Source organism: Salmo trutta, chromosome 37 (genome assembly GCF_901001165.1).
Source record: "Salmo trutta chromosome 37, fSalTru1.1, whole genome shotgun sequence".
In the NCBI taxonomy this organism is placed as follows: Eukaryota; Metazoa; Chordata; class Actinopteri; order Salmoniformes; family Salmonidae; genus Salmo; species Salmo trutta.
This window is the reverse complement of record NC_042993.1, coordinates 22,225,741-22,245,942: the sequence shown is the minus strand read 5'-3', so window position 1 is coordinate 22,245,942 and position 20,202 is coordinate 22,225,741. Positions and strand designations below refer to the sequence as shown.

General features: G+C 44.2%; 1 protein-coding gene across 10 annotated transcripts in view; it reads right to left on the bottom strand.

Moving 5' to 3' along the window:
• The window catches only part of LOC115176807 (myocyte enhancer factor 2d), a 79,363-nt gene that overhangs the window by 15,238 nt on the left and 43,923 nt on the right, over window positions 1-20,202 (bottom strand). For 7 of the 10 annotated variants that reach the window (XM_029737123.1, XM_029737124.1, XM_029737120.1 and 4 more), the window contains exons 4-6: window positions 9,307-9,444; window positions 5,182-5,389; window positions 3,109-3,165 (exon numbers count right to left, since the gene is read on the bottom strand). In XM_029737123.1, the coding sequence (XP_029592983.1) occupies window positions 3,109-3,165; window positions 5,182-5,389; window positions 9,307-9,444 (403 nt within the window). Of the gene's footprint in view, window positions 1-3,108; window positions 3,166-5,181; window positions 5,390-9,306; window positions 9,445-9,526; window positions 9,662-20,202 lie in introns of all 10 variants that reach the window. The other 3 variants (XM_029737119.1, XM_029737127.1, XM_029737126.1) reach the window with 2 other exon arrangements.

Genomic DNA, 20,202 nt, shown 5'->3' with positions numbered 1-20,202 from the left:
AGACACAGACACTCGCTCAGTCCTTCCTCTAAGAAACCGGACACTCACTCATCTACCCCAGCAACAGAGGGAGAAGAAGGAGGAGAAAGAACGTGTGTTAGTCAGATGTTGGCCCCAGGCCCTGGGCTCTTTGAACAACAGGGCTCTAGTGTGTAAGAATTCACACTCATTATGTGTCTATGTGAATGTTTATCCATGCATGTGTTTGTGTAAGTACACAGTTGAAGTCGGAAGTTTACATACACATTAGCCAAATACATTTAAACTCAGTTTTTCACAATTCCTGACATTTAATCCTAGTAAAAATTCACAACTCAATTCACAAGATCACAACTTTATTTTAAGAATGTGAAATGTCAGAATAATAGTAGAGAAAATTATTTACTTCAGCTTTTATTTCTTTCATAACATTCCCAGTGGGTCAGAAGTCTACATACAGTCAATTAGTATTTGGTAGCATTGCCTTTAAATTGCTTAACTTGGGTCAAACGTTTCGGGTAGCCTTCCAACAAGCTTCCCACAATAAGTTGGGTGAATTTTGGCCCATTCCTCCTGACAGAGCTGGAGTCAGGTTTGTAGGCCTCTTTGCTCACACACACTTTTTCAGTTCTGCCCACAAATCTTCTATGGGATTGAGGTCATGGATTTGTGATGGCCACTCCAATACCTTGACTTTGTTGTCCTTAAGCCATTTTGCCACAACTTTGGAAATATGCTTGGGGTCACTGTCCATTTGGAAGACCCATTTGCGACCAAGCTTTAACTTCCTGACTGATGTCTTGAGATGTTGCTTCAATATATCCACATAATTTTCCTCCCTCATGATGCCATCCTTTTTGTGAAGTGCACCAGTCCCTCCTGCAGCAAAGCACCCCAACAACATGATGCTGCCACCCCCATGCTTCACGGTTGGGATGGTGTTCTTCGGCTTGCAAGCCTACCCCTTTTTTCTCCAAACATAACGATGGTCATTATGGCCAAACAGTTCTATTTTTGTTTCATCAGACCAGAGGACATTTCTCCAATAAGTATAATCTTTATCCCCATGTGCAGTTGCAAACCATAGTCTGGCTTTTTTATGGCGGTTTTGGAGCAGTGGCTTCTTTCTTGCTGAGCGGCCTTTCAGGTTATGTCGATATAGGACTCGTTTTACTGTGGATATAGATACTTTTGTACCTGTTTCCTCCAGCATATTCACAAGATCCTTTTCTGCTGTTCTGGGATTGATTTGCACTTTTCGCACCAAAGTACGTTCATCTCTAGAAGACAGAATGCGTCTCCTTCCTGAGCGGTATGACGGCTGCGTGGTCCCATGGTGTTTATACTTGCGTACTATTGTTTGCACAGATGAATGTGGTACCTTCAGGTGTTTGCAAATTGCTCCCAAGAATGAACCAGACTTGTGTAGGTCCACAATTTTTTTTCTGAGGCCTCCAATTGACTCAAATGATGTCAATTAGCCTATCAGAAGCTTCTAAAGCCATGACATAATTTTCTGGAATTTTCCAAGCTGTCACAGTCAACTTAGTGTATGTAAACTTCTGACCCACTGGAATTGTGATACAGTGAATTATAAGTGAAATAATCTGTCTGTAAACAATTGTTGGAAAAATTACTTGTGTCATGCACAAAGTAGATGTCCTAACCTACTTGCCAAAACTATAGTTTGTTAACAAGAAATTTGTGGAGTGGTTGAAAAACGTGTATTAATGACTCCAACCTAAGTTTATGTAATCTTCCGACTTCAACTGTATGTTCATGTATGTTTCTAACTGTTTATATGTTGTATGTATGCATCACCATATGTGTTTTAGTGTATACCTGTGTGAGTGTGAGTGTGTGTGTTCTCTCTCCCAGGTTCTACTCCTATTACACCCAGTGCCGGGTGTGGGAATCTCAGGAATGCCGGGTGACGTCAATGGTGACATTCCCTGAGCCCAGAGCCTGGTTCTGTGTTCAACAGCTGAGAACGACAGAGCAAGGGGGAGGAGGACGGGATGTGGAGGGAGGAGGGGGAAGAGAGAGAGAGAGACAGTGGGCTAGCAGGGTGAGTCACTTGAGCTGCGTCTTGGGACCACTGCACTGTTTACTGCACTGGAAGGTTACTGAGACAACCCCAGTTTAGAGATAGAAAGGCATCGTGACTACTGTTCCATGACTTTGTGACTTGGGTCTGATTCTGAAACTTCAGATATGAATGTGTAACTCATTGTCGTACGAGTCTTTCATTGATATCAATGTGAAAGCCGAACCTATGCTCACAAAATGTAAATTAAGATTTTGTGCTTAGTGCCTCTTCTCAATACAATAATACAGTCATTCAGTTTTGGGGAAGATATTGTAGCACAATATCTGATAATATTGTCATCTACCTATGACTGTATGCCGAGAGGAATTAGATTAGAAGTGAGGCTCTGGCTGGTGTCAAAGTCACCTCTGAGGAGATGGCTCTGCCAAGACAAGGTACAGTTTGAACCAGGAGGGATTGGAGTGTGTGTGTGTGTGGAAGGGGGGGGGGACATGGGGGAACAGCTGCGATAGAGGGAGAGAAGGACAGAGAGAGGGAGGGAGAAAACAGGGTCAGAGTAGACAGAAGAAGGGGGGTGAGGAGACGGTGGAGATGCTAGGCCAGAGTGTTCATGTCATTCATGTCTCTCTCTACCCCTCTTTCTCCCTTTTTTCCTCAGTCTTTCATTCTCTCTCGTTCCCTTTCCTCAACCCCCTGGGCTTTTTACAAGTGGCTTTCCTGTGACCCTCAGCTGTCGCTGGCCAACAGGTGTGTGTGTGTGTGTGTGTGTGTTTGAGTACATAAGTGTCAGTGTTTGTGGCGGTTGCCATCGACCAGCTATCCTGACATCTTTTTCTCTTCCACCAAACAGTGGAGTCTGTCCCAAAGTGTAATCCATACACCTTTTATGCTTTACTATAACCCACAACTGCATTCACGTCAAGGAAAGTCATGAAGGGTAAAAACTAACAAGCTAATAATCTATTGTCACAGCTACAACAGAGAGACGCAGTTCACTGTGTATACGGTATCATCTTATTTGCTAAGTAAAAACTACTCAAACACAACTAGGTATTTTAGCAGAAGTAGACGTCACTTACGAACTGGGCTCGGGCATCCTCCGTTGGAGTTGTTCAGTTCACCTCCTAATAGAGCACCTGTGGAGGGAAGAACAGAAGACGGTGGCCATGTTGAAAAGGACAAGTTGCACATACGAGTGGATGTGAATGGTAACAATTGCTAAGAAAACATGAAGAACATGAACAATGCTGAATCCATAACATTGATGCTGTTCACCGACTACAGCTCAGACTTCAACACCATAGTGCCCGCCAAGCTCGTCACCAAGTTCAGGAACCTGGGACTGAACACCTCCCTAGATCCTGGACTTCCTGACGGGTAAACTTCAGGTGGTAAGAGTAGGCAACAATACCTAAGCCACGCTGATCCTTAACATGGGGCCCCCAGGGGTGTGTGCTTAGCCCCATCTTGTACTCCCTGTTCACCCATGACTGTGTGGCCACGCACAACTAACTCCATCATCAAGTTTGCTGATTACACGACAATGGTAGGCCTGATCACTAACGGCGATGAGACAGCCTACAGGGAGGAGGTCAGAGACCTGGCAGTGTGGTGCCAAGACAACAACCTCTCTCTCAACGTCAGCAAGACCAAGGAGCTGATTGTGGACTACAGGAAACCGGAGCAGGTGCACACCCCGATCCATATCGACGGGGCCGCAGTGGAGAGGGTCAAGAGCTTCAAGTTCCTCAGTGTTCACATTACTGAGGACTTAACATGGTCCTCTGACACCAGCACAGATGTGGGTGAAACGATTTGGCAGAGCCCCTCAGATCCTTAGGAACATTTACAGCTGCACCATCGAGAGCATCCTGTCTGGTATGGCAACTGCACCACCCTCGACAGGAAGACCCTACAGAGGGCGGTGCAGACAGCCAAGTGCATCACTAGGGTTGAGCTCCCAGCAATCCAGGACGTACATGCTAGGCGGTGTCTGAGAAAGGCCTGAAAGATTACCAAAGCTTATATCCCTTGGCCATAAGACTGTTCAATGGCTAACAACTACTGCTCCCCCTCACACCTCCCCTGCTGCTAAAATGATTATTGATTAGATCTATTACTACCACTACGCTGCTGCTCATTGATTATTGATTGTCATTACCATTTATCCAGTTTACATGTATATATTACCATTAGTATATTACCATAAGTATTTATATATTCCTGCTACCAGTCACTTTTCAGCCCTGTTTACATGTACACTGAGTATACCAAACATTATAAACACCTTCCTAATATTGAGTTGCACCCCCTGTTGCCCTCAGAACAGCTTCAACTCATCGGGCATGGACTCTACAAGGTGTCGAAAGCTGGCCCATGTTGACTCCAACGCTTACCACAGTTGTGTCAAGTTGGCTGGATGTCCTTTGGGTGGTGGACCGTTTTTGATACACACTGTTGAGCGTGAAAAACCCAGCAGCGTTGCAGTTCTTGACACAAACCAGTGCGCCTGCCACCTACCGGACCCCGTTCAAAGGAACTTAAATCTTTTGTCTTGTCCTTTCACCCTCTGAATTGCATACATACACACTCCGTGTCTCAAGGCTTAAAAATCCTTCTTTAACCTGTCTCCTTCCCTTCATCTACACTGATTGAAGTGGATTTAACAAGTGACATCAATAAGGGATCATAGCCTTCACCTGGATTCACCTGGTCAGTCTGTCCTAGAAAGGGCAGGTGTTCTTAATGTTTTGTATAATCCGCCTATCACGCCTTCATTTACACTCGTGTGCACACACACAACTTATGCTGCTGCCATACTGTTTACTATTATTATTATCATCATCATCATCTATCCTGCTACCAGACACTTTCTCCTAATCCCTGCCTACATATACAGTACATCTCAAATACTCCAGTATTCCTGCACATGTTGTATTGGCACTGCCCCCGTATATAGCTTCCTCTCTTATTTGTCCTGTTTTTATTTAGTATTATTAGTTATACTATTTTGATAATGCATTTTTTCAAAATTACTGCACTGTTGTGTATGGCTTGCAAGTTAAGCATGTCACTGTACTTGTGCATGTGACAAATAAAACGTGAACTTGTGATGAAGTCAACCATTAACCACCGTCCACTCTGTTCCTTACCTGCGCTGGCCGGTCGCTGTGGTAACCCTGGAGACCCAGTGTTCCTCTGGAGAGATGGTTGCTGTGGCGACAGCAGGCGGGGGTCTGTGAGGGTGGAGGTGACGAAGGAGGTTGTGACCAGACCGCCAGAGTTACTGAACTGGAGAGCGTTTTGATTGGACACTGGCACCGTGACGGGCATGGAGAAGGTGGGCTGTGGGACGGCTGACTGGAGGAGAGACAGGAAGAGGAGGGGCTTAGAAATGTAACCGCACGATGGGCACATGTATAATGTTAAAGACACTAACACACACTCTCAGAAGCATGTGCACGCACAAGCACACACACATACTAATGCACAGGATTTGTTAGCATGCAAGTGACTTGTGGAAACAAGAAGCTGAAAAAGTGTTTGCTTTCAGATCACATGCAAGGTTATGTGTACATCATAAAAGCTACATGGGATTGTTATTGCATTGGTTATTGGTGACATGTCATATTATACATCTCATGACCCCACATAGTATCTTTAATTGCAGGGAAAATTGAAGAGAAACTATGGGGGGGAAAGTCTTTGTTTTGTTTTTTTGTTTGTTTTTTTTGCTTGGAAATTTGAGTATCTGATATGTAGCCTCTACCTGAGAAGTTGACTGCTAATTTTCTTACTTTTACCTTGAAGTAAACGTTTACCCTTAAAAATGTATATAACTAGTCCCTAAAACGTTCTCTAAAGTATCAAGGACTGCTTTCTCAAAGTATAAGAAGTGTAGTTAGCAAATAGCTTTGAACAGGTCCTGAGTCAGCTAAATAATACTAGCCGTGTGACCCAGCCCAACACCAGGTCCTAATCAGAGACAGGACCCAGGCCAGGGTTGTCCACTCTTCTGCCTGTAACCCATTTCACCCTGTTTTCCTCATCATGGCAGAAAGCAGGCAGGGCCTCTATATATAGAATATGGGCCAAGCGTGGCCTGGTACTGTATGTGCTGAGTGGGACCCAGTTTAAAAAGAGAGAAAGAAGATGCTCTACTCTGTCCATCATATCGACCTTCTTTCCCGTTAGCCTACAGCGTATTCCACAAGTTTACATCTGGGATGTATGTGTGATGCTATACAGGGGAAGAAAGGAGAGCAGAGGAGACTAAGTTCTTTTGATATTGTGTGTTTTGTATTGTATCTGTCATAATCTGATAAGAGTCCTGTCATTCTTGTGACAAACTATTTGTCAATGTGGCGAGACTGAGTGTAACCTTTTCCTTTCTTTATAGCATTTTAGTAGACTGAGTATTAGTCTGTGTCTGTATTATCCTGTTCTAGTTACGAACAACAACAGTGCTAGGTAACGTAAAGACAGAAAGGCATCCGGGCTGTCACTAGTGCTGTAGCTCCTCTGACCCATAAGACCTGCGAGGGTGTCATGTCACGTACACAACTTCACTCAATATGCTGTATATGGCAAGAATGTTCAGGGGACTATGGTGACAAAACCAATCTGCCTTGGACGCCACAGTAATAGAGATGTCTCAAATCCCAGAGCACCAGAAACTGAGAGAGAAAAAGGCAGAGAAAGAAAGAAAGCGCAAGTGAGGGTAGGGGAGAGAAGAAAAAAGAGAAATAAAGAGAAAGACAAAGACAGAGAGAGAGAGAGACAGAGAAAGCCCAAATGGGTAAGCCTACTGGGCATGCTGGTGGGCAGGTCTGGCGTCTGGAGAGGTAGTCTACAATATAAGGCAGAAGGTTAAAGCACTGCAGAACTGCACACTGGCCAGGCAGAGAGGAGGGAGGGATGGATGGATGGATGGGTGGAGGGATGGAAGTGGGGTTAGTGTGAGGGGGCAGAGGTGTGGAAACGTGGAGCATACAACACTGGGACAGCACTTCCTACATACACTTATCGTACACTCATTAAAATACTGTTTAGTACTACACTGATGTACACTAAACTGTGCTGTGCCATTTGGACAGATATCTCTTGGATAACAAGTTATTCAGTGGTATTGCTAAGTTAGGTCAGATAACTGTCAGTGTGCATAATCTTAATACTAGAGTAGAGTGACTCTTCATTGTGTCAAGTACAAGGCATTATAAAGGCCCTAAAGTTAATCATATTGGATAAATAATAGTCTTTCAGCTTTTCCTTGGGCTAAGTGGGTTCATTGAAGGCAGCTCAAGGCCTTCAACAGCATAATAAAAAACAAACCTATTTTTCTCAGCGGCGCGCTACATTGGTGTATTTCCTAGATGCGAGGGTATCAGAATGAATTAAACTCATGCCCTACTTTCCTTCCCTCCCTCTTGTCCTAGAAGCCTTTGAAAGTTTCCCTTTCAACTTTAGGGAACGTCTCATCCTATTTGTTAGCAGTGATGGATTAAAACCACAAAAACAACTTTCAAACAACATTCGGTTGACCTTTAAAGGTCCTTGATATTTGACTACAATGTTGATCTCACCAGTGAATACTCTGTATAATGCAATTAGATCGAATCGTTTCACAAAAATAATGCTCAGCTTTTATCTTAGTATTGTTGGAATACAGGAGGGAAAACAAGTGCTTTAAAGATTTCTAAAATAACTTCAAATGACAGAGAAATAAGGAAAATTTGTCTCTCTTTTTAGAACAAATTTTCTGACAGTCACAGTTAATTTCAAACAAACACAACACATAACATTGCAAACAATATTAAGGAACATCACTTAAATCTGAAAAGCTAAATCAGCTGTGTCACCAATTGGCAAGTTCCAGTCTTGCCTTATAATCCTGTACATGCCTATAGCCTGCCTAGCCTCCCTATGCTCCCTAGCACTTTCTACTCGACTCCGGGGATTGCAGTACGAGTGGGATTAAGCGTGTATATCCCAGCCCCCTAGCTGTCATGTTGGTAGATTATGATGCTGTTGAGGGAGATTGGTGCTGTATGCTTCCGTTTGCTACAGTAGGCCCTGTGAAAGGTGTGCCGGGCAAGGTGGGGGATGGGGGGCCAAAGCCAGCGCAAGCTTGCTTCCAATCGTCTGGGGTGGGAGCTACACTCTCCAGGGGGTGTCAGATAGAAGAAGAATAGAATTCATTCTAATCAGAAATGCTTTTAGGAGCTATTTCAGCTCACCACAAACACCAAAGTGTTGGAGATATGGCTTAGGTTAAATGCAGGATAAGTGGTATTCACTGAATTCATTCAATAGAGAGAAACGTTTTTTGCTGAACCGCTGCTTTAATGTAAGTGAGTGGTTGGGTGTGTGATAATATTATCAGTTTTGGAGAACAAAACCTTTCCATCACCATTGGGTTTTTTGTCTTCGTGACAATATCCTGCATAATACAGATTACGCAATACATTGTAGTACATGTTGTATAATACATTCTAAAAAACCAGGGCTTAAGTCAGGGATAGGTGTGTATATCTCCAGTTCAGCTCATCCTGTGAGCAGTAAAGTCCTTCACATTGGCCCGACGGGAACTCGATAGACAAAGTCCCATTCCTCGTGACCAATAGGGAGGCCAGATCAGACAGGAAGCCTGGTTGAAATTGAGTGCTCCTCATTAAACTGACGTTAATGGCATTATTGAGCCCTGGTGGAAAATAATGAATCATAAAAAAATTGGCACCGTAGAGAGGAATAAAAGAGGCAATGAACCGTGGCAGTGTGCCAATTACGAGGCCCTGGAGAGTGTCTGACAAACACCCTGGAAAATGAGGAACAGCCTATCCGAACCTAGATGGTCACACTTTATCTGTAAAACTAACGCCCTTGAAAAGCATTCATTTGTACGATTCTTCTCACACTAACAATGGGGTGACAATGAATAATGAGAAGTATTGCTTTGAATGTGTTATGCCCCGTTTACCATGGCATCCTCATATGCCACTTTTATGTAGTCTTTATGAAATCTGTCAATAGCTTATGAATGATTCCTGAGACCTGTGACCACTCTCCATTCAGACTGTTGAGCTCCGCGCCCCGACATCCTTGCCCGGGCACACACGATCAGAGGGGGATTGTTTGTACAGAGGTGGGTGAGAGATGGAGAGGAGTGGGGGGTGGTGGGGTGCTCTGTGAGTATTTGGGTTGCTGTCTGCAACCGGATCTGGGTAAAATCCAGTCCGGTCCGGTAACACAGCAGTTCTGGTACAGCTCACGGTACTCACTGACAGCCTATAGCTCTGCATCATTTTATCAAACTCCTCGTCAATTTTTTTGTATTTCTCCTCAGTGTGGGGGGTGAGGGAGAAGGGCTCCTCGGGGTCTGGGCTCTCTGAGTCCCGGTGCTCTTTCTTGTTCAGAGCCTTGGTCCGTTCGTTCCCACAACAGAGAGAGGAGAGGAGAGAGAGGGAGGTTAGAGAACGTGACGAGGACGATGGTACTCACGCCATAGCGCTTGAACAGGATATCCAGGTCCTCGTTCTTGCGGTACTTGTCATCGTTTAACGGGCTTTGGTCGATGGAGTCGTCCCCGTCCGGCTCGGGGCTGTTGCAACCGTTAAAGCCTTTCTTTCGCAACGTCTGAAGCGGTTAGAGGAGGAAGAAGAAGAGGAAGGAGGAAAACATTTCATTTTCATGCACAATTATGTCAACAACACCCATTAACCAGACTGTACCACCATTTAAATTCTAATAATGATAAGGAAAAGAACAGCAATGGCATTCGAACAAAACCAGTAACATGATTCTGAGCCTCAGATAATATTTAAAGTCAATCCATTCCAGGAAGGTCAATGTTCACAACATCTATGACCGTTTCGAAGCTAACCACCTTTAAAGGTCTACTCTACACAAATCAACAAAGATGTCTGAAATAAGGAGTAATCACTGGACAATGACTAACATTTTCAACAACAATTTTCATCCACACACACACACACACACACACACACACACACAAAGTTCAAAAGTTGGGGTCAATTAGAAAATTATGAAAGAAAAGCACATTTTTTGTCCATTAAAATAACACCAAAATGATCAAACACTTTATTTTAAGAATGTGAAATGCCAGAATAATAGCAGAGATAATGATTTATATCAGCTTTTATTTCTTTCACCACATTCCCAGTGGGTCAGATTTTACATACACTCAATTAGTATTTGGTAGCATTGCCTTTAAATTGTTTAACTTTGGTCAAATGTTTCGGGTACCCTTCGACAAGCTTCCCACAATAAGTTGGGTGAATTTTGGCCCATTCCTCCTGACAGAGCTGGTATAATGGAGTCAGGTTTGTAGGCCTCCTTGCTCGCACACGCTTTATCAGTTCTGCCCACAAATTTTCCATACGATTGAGGTCAGGGCTTTGTGATGGTGTTACATTCCCCAGTTTCTGTGTTTTGTATGTGTTTGGATGTGTATATGTTTCAGGATGGCTTCCTGGATTCCAAGCAGCTGATTGGTCGGCCCCATTTAACATTTTTTATTTCACTTTTATTTAACCAGGTAGGCTAGTTGAGAACAAGTTCTCATTTACAACTGCGACCTGGCCAAGATAAAGCAAAGCAGTGTGACACAGACAACAACAGAGTTACACATGGAGTAAACAATAAACAAGCCAATAACACAATAAACAAGTCAATGACACAGTAGAAAAAAAGAAAGTCTATATACAGTGTGTGCAAAAGGCATGAGGAGGTAGGCAATAAATAGGCCATAGGAGCGAATAATTACAATTTAGCAGATTAACACTGGAGTGATAAATGAGCATATGATGTGCAAGTAGAAATACTGGTGTGCAAAAGAGAAGAAAAGTAAATAAAATAAAAACAGTATGGGGATGAGGTAGGTAGATTGGGTGGGCAATTTACAGATGGACTATGTACAGCTGCAGCGATCGGTTAGCAGCTCAGGTAGCTGATGTTTAAAGTTGGTGAGGGAAATAAAAGTCTCCAACTTCAGCGATTTTTGCAATCTTTCGAGTCACTGGCAGCAGAGAACTGGAAGGAAAGGCAGCCAAATGAGGTGTTGGCTTTGGGGATGATCAGTGAGATATACCTGCTAGAATGTGTGCTACGGGTGAGTGTTGTTATCGTGACCAGTGAACTGAGATAACGCGGAGCTTTACCTAGCATAGACTTATAGATGACCTGGAGCCAGTGGGTCTGGCGACGAATATGAAGCGAGGGCTAGCCGACTAGAGCATACAGGTTGCAGTGGCGGGTGGTAAAAGGTGATTTGGTGACAAAACGGATGGCACTGTGATAGACTGCATCCAGTTTGCTGAGTAGAGTAATGGAAGCGTACAGGGTGGAGATGGTAGTCAGGCGGGCAGGTGCGGGCAGCGAACGGTTGAAAAGCATGCATTTGGTTTTACTAGCAGTTGGAGATTGGAGCTCTGACCTCACCCTCTCGTCAAGAGATACAGCTGTCTGCAATTACCAACTCCTTCTGCAGCTTGAAAAGCAAGTGTTCCTTTGTTAGGAGAGAGAGCTTCTTGGTATGTGTTGTGTTGGTGTTTTGGTATGTGCTGTGTTGGTGTTTTGTAGCCGGTCCTGCAGAGGTATGTGTATGCCAAAGGAACTCAGTGTTTTTGATTATTGAAATTGTTCACTTTACGTTAGTAATTATTCTGTTTTTGTTCCCAGGGGGGAAGGGGAAGGCACCTTGGGAGTGTTTAGGCAAGAGGCCTGCGGGCATACATATATACCCGTAGTATGTACTCTGTCTATGCACACTAGGTTAGACCTGGGCGGACCACCCCCTGTATTTTGGTTAGCACGCTAGGTGGCGTTAAGAATAAGTAAGTAGGGGGTAGGTAAGGTAGGAGAGGGGGCTCTAACTTTTACTTTCTTTGCTTTGGTTCCGTCCAGCCCCTTTTCCCCAAATTACCGTGTGAAGGAAGAATAAATTCCCTGTAAACGGTAATATTCTCTGCCTCTGTCATCCTTACCCGCACCTACAGTCACATACTTCTTTCACTCCACGGGGAGTTGAGTGTAGCAGGGTGTTGCGTTCCCTCTTCCAAGAGGCGTACGTAACATAATGGGGGCTCATCCGGGATCATTAAACCCACCGGACCCTGCTGCTCTAAGCTCTCTGTGATTGAGGTGTGCTGGTAGGTTGTGAGTTTGGATGACTTGTTTAGTTACGCGTGTTCAGTAGGCTGCTGTGTACCATGGCTGCCTCAGCAGTCTCCCAGTTTATTGAAGCGCCCTCTGTTGATCAGTTGGTGGGGTTGCGTAAAGTGGACCTTTGCACCATAGCTGATCATTATGGACTCTTCGTCCCTGAGAAAGCCCGAAAGGCTGAGCTTTTGGTGCTAGTCAGGGAGGGTTTAGTGAGAACTAATTTTCTCGTTGAAAGATGAGGAGAGGAGACGGTTAAACCTTCCGATGCCAAGTCGGAGGACGGCGGGGAGGAAGGAGTTGCTCGTACCCCCTTTACATTGCCCCGATATGACCCTTTATCTTCTGCTTCGGGTCGTTCAGACGGGACTGCAAGGCTAAAGGTGAGGCTGGCCCGTTTGGAAATGGAGCAAAAAGATAGACAGATTAAGTTTGATTTAGAAATTAGGAAAACGAAAATCGACAAGGAGGTGAGGATCCGACAACTGGAGCTAGACGCTGGCTCCATCGCGATTCCACAACCTGCCTGTCATCAAGCCCACTTCGATGTGAGCAAAAATATTGCTTTAGTCCCTCCATTCCGGGAGTCGGAAGTTGATTAGTATTTCTCTGCGTTTGAGCGTGTGGCCATTGCGCTGCATTGGCCACTCGAGGTTTGGCCGCTCCTGTTGCAGTGTAAATTGTCTGGGAAAGCCCAGGAAGTAGTAGCTGCTCTCTCCCTGGAAGACAGTTTACAGTCTGATATAGTTAAAACAACCATGTTGCATGCTTATGAGTTGGTGCCTGAAGCATATAGGCAGTGCTTCAGGAACCACAAAAAACCCTCACCGTACGTTTGTTGAGTTTGCTAGGGACAAAGAGTCTCTGTTTTAATCGCTGGTGTTCTCCAATACCTTGACTTTGTCCTTAAGCCATTTTGCCACAACTTTGGAAGTATGCTTGGGGTCATTGTCCATTAGGAAGACCCATTTTCGAGCAAGCTTTAACTTCCTGACTGATGTCTTGATGTTTCTTCAAAATATCAAAATAATTTTCCTCCCTCATAATGCCATCCTTTTTGTGAAGTGCACCAGTCCCTCCTGCAGCAAAGCACCCCCACAACATGATGCTGCCACCCCCGTGCTTCACGGTTGGGATGATGTACTTCGGCTTGCAAGCCTCCCCCTTTTTCCTCCAAACATAACGATGGTCTTTATGGTCAAACATTTTTGTTTCATCAGACCAGAGGACATTTCTCCAAAAAGTATGATATTTGTCCCCATGTGCAGTTGCAAACTGGAGTCTGGTTTTGGAGCAGTGGCTTCTTCCTTGCTGAGCGGCCTTTCAGGTTACGTCGATATAGGACTCGTTTTACTGTGGATATAGATACTTTTGTACCTGTTTCCTCCAGCAGGTCCTTTTCTGTTGTTCTGGGATTGATTTGCACTTTTCGTACCTTCATCTCTAGGAGACAGAACGCGTCTCCTTCCTGAGCGGTATGACGGCTGAGTGGTCCCATGGTGTTTATACTTGCGTACTATTGTTTGTACAGATGGACGTGGTACCTTCAGGCGTTTGGAAATTGCTCCCAATGAGGAACCAGACTTGTGGAGGTCTACAATATTTTTTCTGAGGTCTGGCTTTTATTTTGATTTTCCCATGATGTCAAGGAAAGAGGCACTGAGTTTGAAGGTAGGCCTTGAAATACATCCACAGGTGCACCTCCAATTGACTCAAATGATGTAAATCAGAAGCTTCTAAAACCATGACATCATTTTCTAGAATTTTCCAAGCTGTTTAAAGTCACAGTCAACTTGGTGTATGTAAACTTCTGACCCACTGGAATTGTGACACAGTGAAATAATCTGTCTGAAAACAATTGTTGGAAAAATTACTTGTCATGCACAAAGTAAATGTCCTAACCAACTTGCCAAAACTATACTTTGTTAACAAGAAATTTGTGGAGTGGTTGAAAAATGAGTTTTAATGACTCCAACCTAAGTGTATGTAAACTTCCGACTTCAACTGTACGTACGCGTACCAAGGCCCATTTTCAGCAACCATCACTCTTGTGTTCCAATGGCACGTTGTGTTAGCTAATCCAAGTTTATCATTTTAAAGGCAAATTGATCATTAGAAAACCCTTTTGCAATTATGTTAGCACAGCTGAAAACTGTTGTTCTGATTTAAGAAGCAATACAACTGGCCTTCTTTAGACTAGTTGAGTATCTGGAGCATCAGAATTTGTGTGTTCGATTACAGGCTCAAAATGGCCAGAAACAAAGACCTTTCTTCTGAAACTCGTCACTCTATTCTTGTTCTGAGAAATGAAGGCTATTCCATGTGAGAAATTGGCAAGAAACTGAAGATCTTGTACAACGCTGTGTACTACTCACTTCATAGAACAGCGCAAACTGTCTCTAACCAGAATAGAAAGATGAGTGTGAGGCCCCAGGGCACAACTGAGCAAGAGGACCAGTACATTAGTGTCTAGTTTGAGAAACCGAAGCCTCACAAGTCCCCAACTGGCAGCTTCATTAAATAGTACCTGCAAAACACGAGTCTCAAAGTCAACAGTGAAGAGGCTACTCCGGGATGCTGCCCTTCTAGACAGAGTTCCTCTGTCCAGTAACTGTTCTGTTGCCCATCTTAATCTTTTATTTTTATTGGCCAGTCTGAGATATGGCTTTCTCTTTGCAACTCTGCCTAGAAGGCCAGCATCCCGGAGTCGCCTCTTCACTGTTGACGTTGAGACTGGTGTTTTGCGGATACTATTTAATGAAGCTGCATCAAATGACCTGGCTCCAATCACCCGACCTCAACCCAATTGAGATGGTTTGGGATGAGTTGGACCGCAGAGTGAAAGAAAAGCAGCCAACAAATACTCAGCATGTGTGGGAACTCCTTCAAGACTGTTGGAAAAGCATTCCAGGTGACTACCTCTTGAAGCTGGTTGAGAGAATGCCAAGAGTATGCAAAGCTGTCATCAAGGCAAAGGGTGGCTACTTTGAAGAATCTAAAATCTATTTTTGATTTGTTTAACACTTATTTGGTATGTTATTTCATAGTGTTGATGTCTTCACTATTATTCTACAATGTACAAAATAGTAAAAATAGAGAGACCCTGGAATGAGTGGGAATCCAAACTTTTGATTGGTACTGTATATAGTAGTAATATGGCGCTCCTGGAGCAAATTAAGATGAAGTGCCTTGCTTAAGGGCACATCAACATATTTTTTTTTTCCTCTGTCGGCTCGGATATTCGAGCACCTCTAAATTGGTGTGAAGCTCCACGCCAACAAAAGCCATTGAGCAAAGGTAAAGGGTAGGGGGTGAAACAGAAGCACACCGCGGTGTTAGCCAGCCACAGAGTTGGGCAGTCAGGCCATTTCAGCTCTAATGCACAGTGGAAAGGGTCTTATTTTGACATGATTCTGGAAACAAGCTTAACTGTAAGTAGCTTTGCCAGTGGGATCTGGACCAAACAGCAAACCAGATCCCTACACTAGCTAAATGGATTCCCACCTAGAGTGTGGCAAATTCTTCCACATGACAGATTCTATTCAGTTCTATTGTATATGGAAAAGGGGAATGTGAATTTAAGTAAAGCAACATAAATAAATGGGTATCTACAGTATTGTGTGGCAGAGAGATGACTGTATTATCCGCCATACAGTGAGTGCTGCCTGATGGAGATTTGATTAGTAGATAAGTGGATGTTCTCTAGGACACCCACTAGGGACGATCACTGTTCTCTGTGTAGTGAGGATGACTCAATAACATGAAATTCAATGCCAAGCTGAGAGGCAGAGAGAATAAAAGACGTAAAAAGACTAATGCAGTCATTAGCTACCCAACTGTGAAGTTAAATCCAGGTTTACTGAGCTAACCCCCCCCAATACAGATCAAATTCACTCTAAATATTATTATCCATAATGTATAGTGTGATATCCATAATATATAGTATATATTATATCCATATTATTACACACAGTGTGAAATACATTCCACCCACATAGAGATGATTCTTTCATCTGCACCCGGTTTCTCTGTTCAGGCATATCAATTCAAATCAGTGCACTGATCAAATTAGAGACTTCCTGACACTGTTTAGCCACCATGCTGTTTATTCTGCACCGTTCATGGAAAACATGATCCGTGTGTCTGTGCTGACCTAAAAAACTAAACTGACAATGACAACATCTGACAAAAGTCTGTGCAGGGACGTGGTAGAGTCATGGACATATGCAGCCGACTGTCAACAGAAACAAAATCGCTACATACAAAACTGCCCTGACAATAGGACATGGCAGTCCTATATAATGGTACACACACACACACGCAGAAGTCGGTCAGCTGATCAGCTTGTCTCAGTCAGCTCCATCTGTTCACCGGTCCCTCCGCACCTCTCCCCCGCTGGCACACTCTTTCAAGTGCTGCCCTCTATTGTGTTGCCAGGGTAAGATTCCCCTGCAGAGCAGCACACAGTCTGACTGGCTGGGCTGTGAGCTTCCCTGCCCCTCCCCCTCCCCCTCTGGCACTCTCGTGCTCTCTCTTTCATTCTCTCGTGGTCGCTCGGTCCTTGTCTTTCTCTCTCCAGCTGTATCTCTCGCTTTCCTTCACCTTTCACCCTCTTCTCTTTCACTCTATCATTTCTCTATCTATTTCTCTCAGGATCTCAGAATCGATCCATACAGTCCTCTCACGTCATCCTCCTACATGTTCTCCTGTGCTGCTCTCCTTTATCCTCTTATCCGGTCGGCCTTAACTTTTCCTCCATCTCCTGTCTATCCATCTCTCACTTCTGTCTTCTTTTGACCTGCTCTCCCCCTTCCTCTCTTGACCTATTCCCACAGCTTCTCATCCTACTTTTTGCTCTCAAAATGCCATCCATCTCTCCTTTTCTCCAATTCTACCTTCTCTCTTTAGAATGGAAGTATGTGGTGAGCAGTACAGGCCGGGGCCCAGGACCACAAAGGCAGAATGTAATGTCACGTCCCATTTGCAGTTACCTGCATTCAGGTACATTGTGCCCCCCCAGGGCATCCTGTAAGCCTCTGCTTACTACACTACAGGGCTGCCAAAGAACACTAACGTGGCAGCATCGGGGAAACTGAGTGGCCATAGAGGCTCTGTCCGGCTCTATCCTCATTCATTCAACTAGTAGTACATCCCTGAAGAATGTCTCCACCATTACTACAATGGCCAGCGGTGGGTGTTATTACTTATACATGTGGTTAATGGACCCCTCTATCACACCATCTCAGGAGGAGATGGCTTGCTTCCTCACAGAGTAGAGGTAGTGCACCATGCCCTCATTGGATATGGATGGTCTGGAATCTGCAGGATGACAGTGTACTTATCCCTATGAGGAGGCCCATATGATCTGTATCACAGACCGAGCAATCGTATCCTGTTGTATTTTTATTTTAACTTTATTTAACTAGGCAAGTCAGTTGGTGGGTGTTATTACTTATACATGTGGTTAATGGGCCCCTCTATCACACCATCTCAGGAGTCAGTCAAAAAATTATTATTTTCAATGACGGCCTAGGAACAGTGCCTTGTTCAGGGGCAGAATGACAGATTAGTACCTTGTCAGCTCGGGGGATTCAATCTTGTAACCTTTCGGTTACTAGTCCAACGCTCTAACCACTAGGCTACCTGCCGCCCCATTTAACAGTCTGTCTAAAATGGGAATAATGCTGCATAAGCTCTTTAAAAAAATAGAGATTTATTTTAACTTAGGCATCAAATCACACTATTTATTTAGCTTGCCGTGATGAATAAATAAATGCGGCTTTAATTTGCTCTTAAATAATCAATCATGCCCCATTAATGTTCCTGGCAGTAACAACAACAAACATGATGCAGACTAAGTGCCTGTTTAACAAAAACAAAAAACTGAATCTGATTAGATGCCATTTACCATCACACCCTGATGCATCATAATAAAACCTATTACCGTCTCCATAGCGATCAAGTCACCTCCATGACCTTTGGAGGTGACATGATAAGGAGAAGCCCCCATTAACCCTGTCCTGTCCCGATTAGGATATTGGAATATGACAGGTCTTAGGGCATGTCCCAGGAATTTGGCTGACATGGCAAAACTGGATTATTCTGATGGAGGGAGCATCGTCGGAGCAACAGAGGGAGGCCCGTCTCACGAGGAACCTTCAGTGTCATGATAGGACAGTTCCGAAGGGCCCTGGCCTCTACCCAGAACTCTTTTTGGTGGTGGGTCTCCATATTGGAAAGTGATGGGCAATTATATGTTCTAATTAGAATCAATTACTTATGGGGAATCTTGTCAAGTGCTGTTTTGTGGTGCGTGTCATGAGGAGCTCCTCTCACCGTGACCTTGAATCAGGACAGTGACAAAGTCTTTAAGCCATGCTATGGTAAGATCTTCCTCTTTGAGCTGCTTAAGAAAAAGGGCAACCCCTCTTCTTCCTCTCTCCTCTCCCTGGCTATTCATCTCCCTCCTCATTCAGAGCTCATTCTCCATCACTTTTCCTTCCCTCGCCCCTGATTGGGATCTGCAGTGAAGCGGATTAACACGTTCTGGCAGGAGAGGCAGGCTGCCCACACACACACACACACACACACACACACACACACACACACACACACACACACACACACACACACACACACACACACACACACACACACACACACACACACTACACGTGCAGCACAGAGAGAAGCTGTGTGTGTACATATGCATCACCTCCCAGCTGTGTACTAGAGTGAAGGAATGCCCAACTGTGTGAAGAAAATTGTGTGTGTACGTACAGTACCAGTCAAATGTTTGGACACAACTCATTCCAGTGTTTTTCTTTATTTTTACTATTTTCTACATTGTAGAAAAATAGTGAAGACATCAAAACTGAAATAACACATATGGAATAAGGTAGTAACAAATGTTAAACAAATCAAAATATTTTAGATTCTTCAAAGTAGCCAGCCTTTGCCTTGATGACAGCTTTGCACACTCTTGGCATTCTTTCCACCAGCTTCACCTGGAATGCTTTTCCAACAGTCTTGAAGGAGTTCCCACATTGTTGGCTGCTTTTCCTTCACTCTGCGGTCCAACTCATCCCAAACCATCTCAATTGGGTTTAGGTCGGGTGATTGTGGAGGCCAGGTCATCTGATGCAGCACTCAATCACTCTCCTTCTTGGTCAAATAGCCCTTACATAGCCTGGAGGTGTGTTGGGTCATTGTCCTGTTGAAAAACAAATGATAGTCCCACTAAGCGCAAACCAGATGGAATGGGGTATCGCTGCAGAATGCTGTAGTAGCTATGCTGGTTAAGTGTGCCATGAATTCTAAATAAATCACAGACAGTGTCACCAGCAAAGCACCCCCACACCATCACACCTCCATGCTTCACGGTGGGAACCACACATGCAGAGATCATCCGTTCACCGACTCTGCATCTCACAAAGACACGGTGGTTAGAACCAGAAATCTCAAATTTGGACTTATCAGACCAAAGGACAGATTTCCACCGGTCTAATGTCCATTGCTCGTGTTTCTTGGCCCAAGCAAGTCTCTTCTTATTGCTGTCCTTTAGTAGTTGTTTCTTTGCAGCAATTTGACCATGAAGGCCTGATTCACACAGTCTCCTCTGAACAGTTACTTGAACTCTGTGAAGCATTTATTTGGGCTGCCGATTTCTGAGACTGGTTACTCTAATGAACTTATCTTCTGCAGCAGAGGTAACTCTGGGTCTTCCTTTCCAGTGGCGGTCCTCATGAGAGCCAGTTTCATCATAGCGCTTGATGGCATTTGCGACTTGTGACGGCCCTGAATGTTTCTGAACCGTCTCAGTGCTTCTCCTTCCAATAGGGCGCTTTCCCTTTAATTCTCAATTAAATAGTGCTTCTCCTTCCAATAGGGCACTTTCCCTTTTATTCCCAATTAAATAGCCAGCATCAGCTGCGCAAAAGTGGGGTTGTGATGGAAACGTGAATGAGGATGTGTTCAACCCTCAGTTCTGAAGCTTC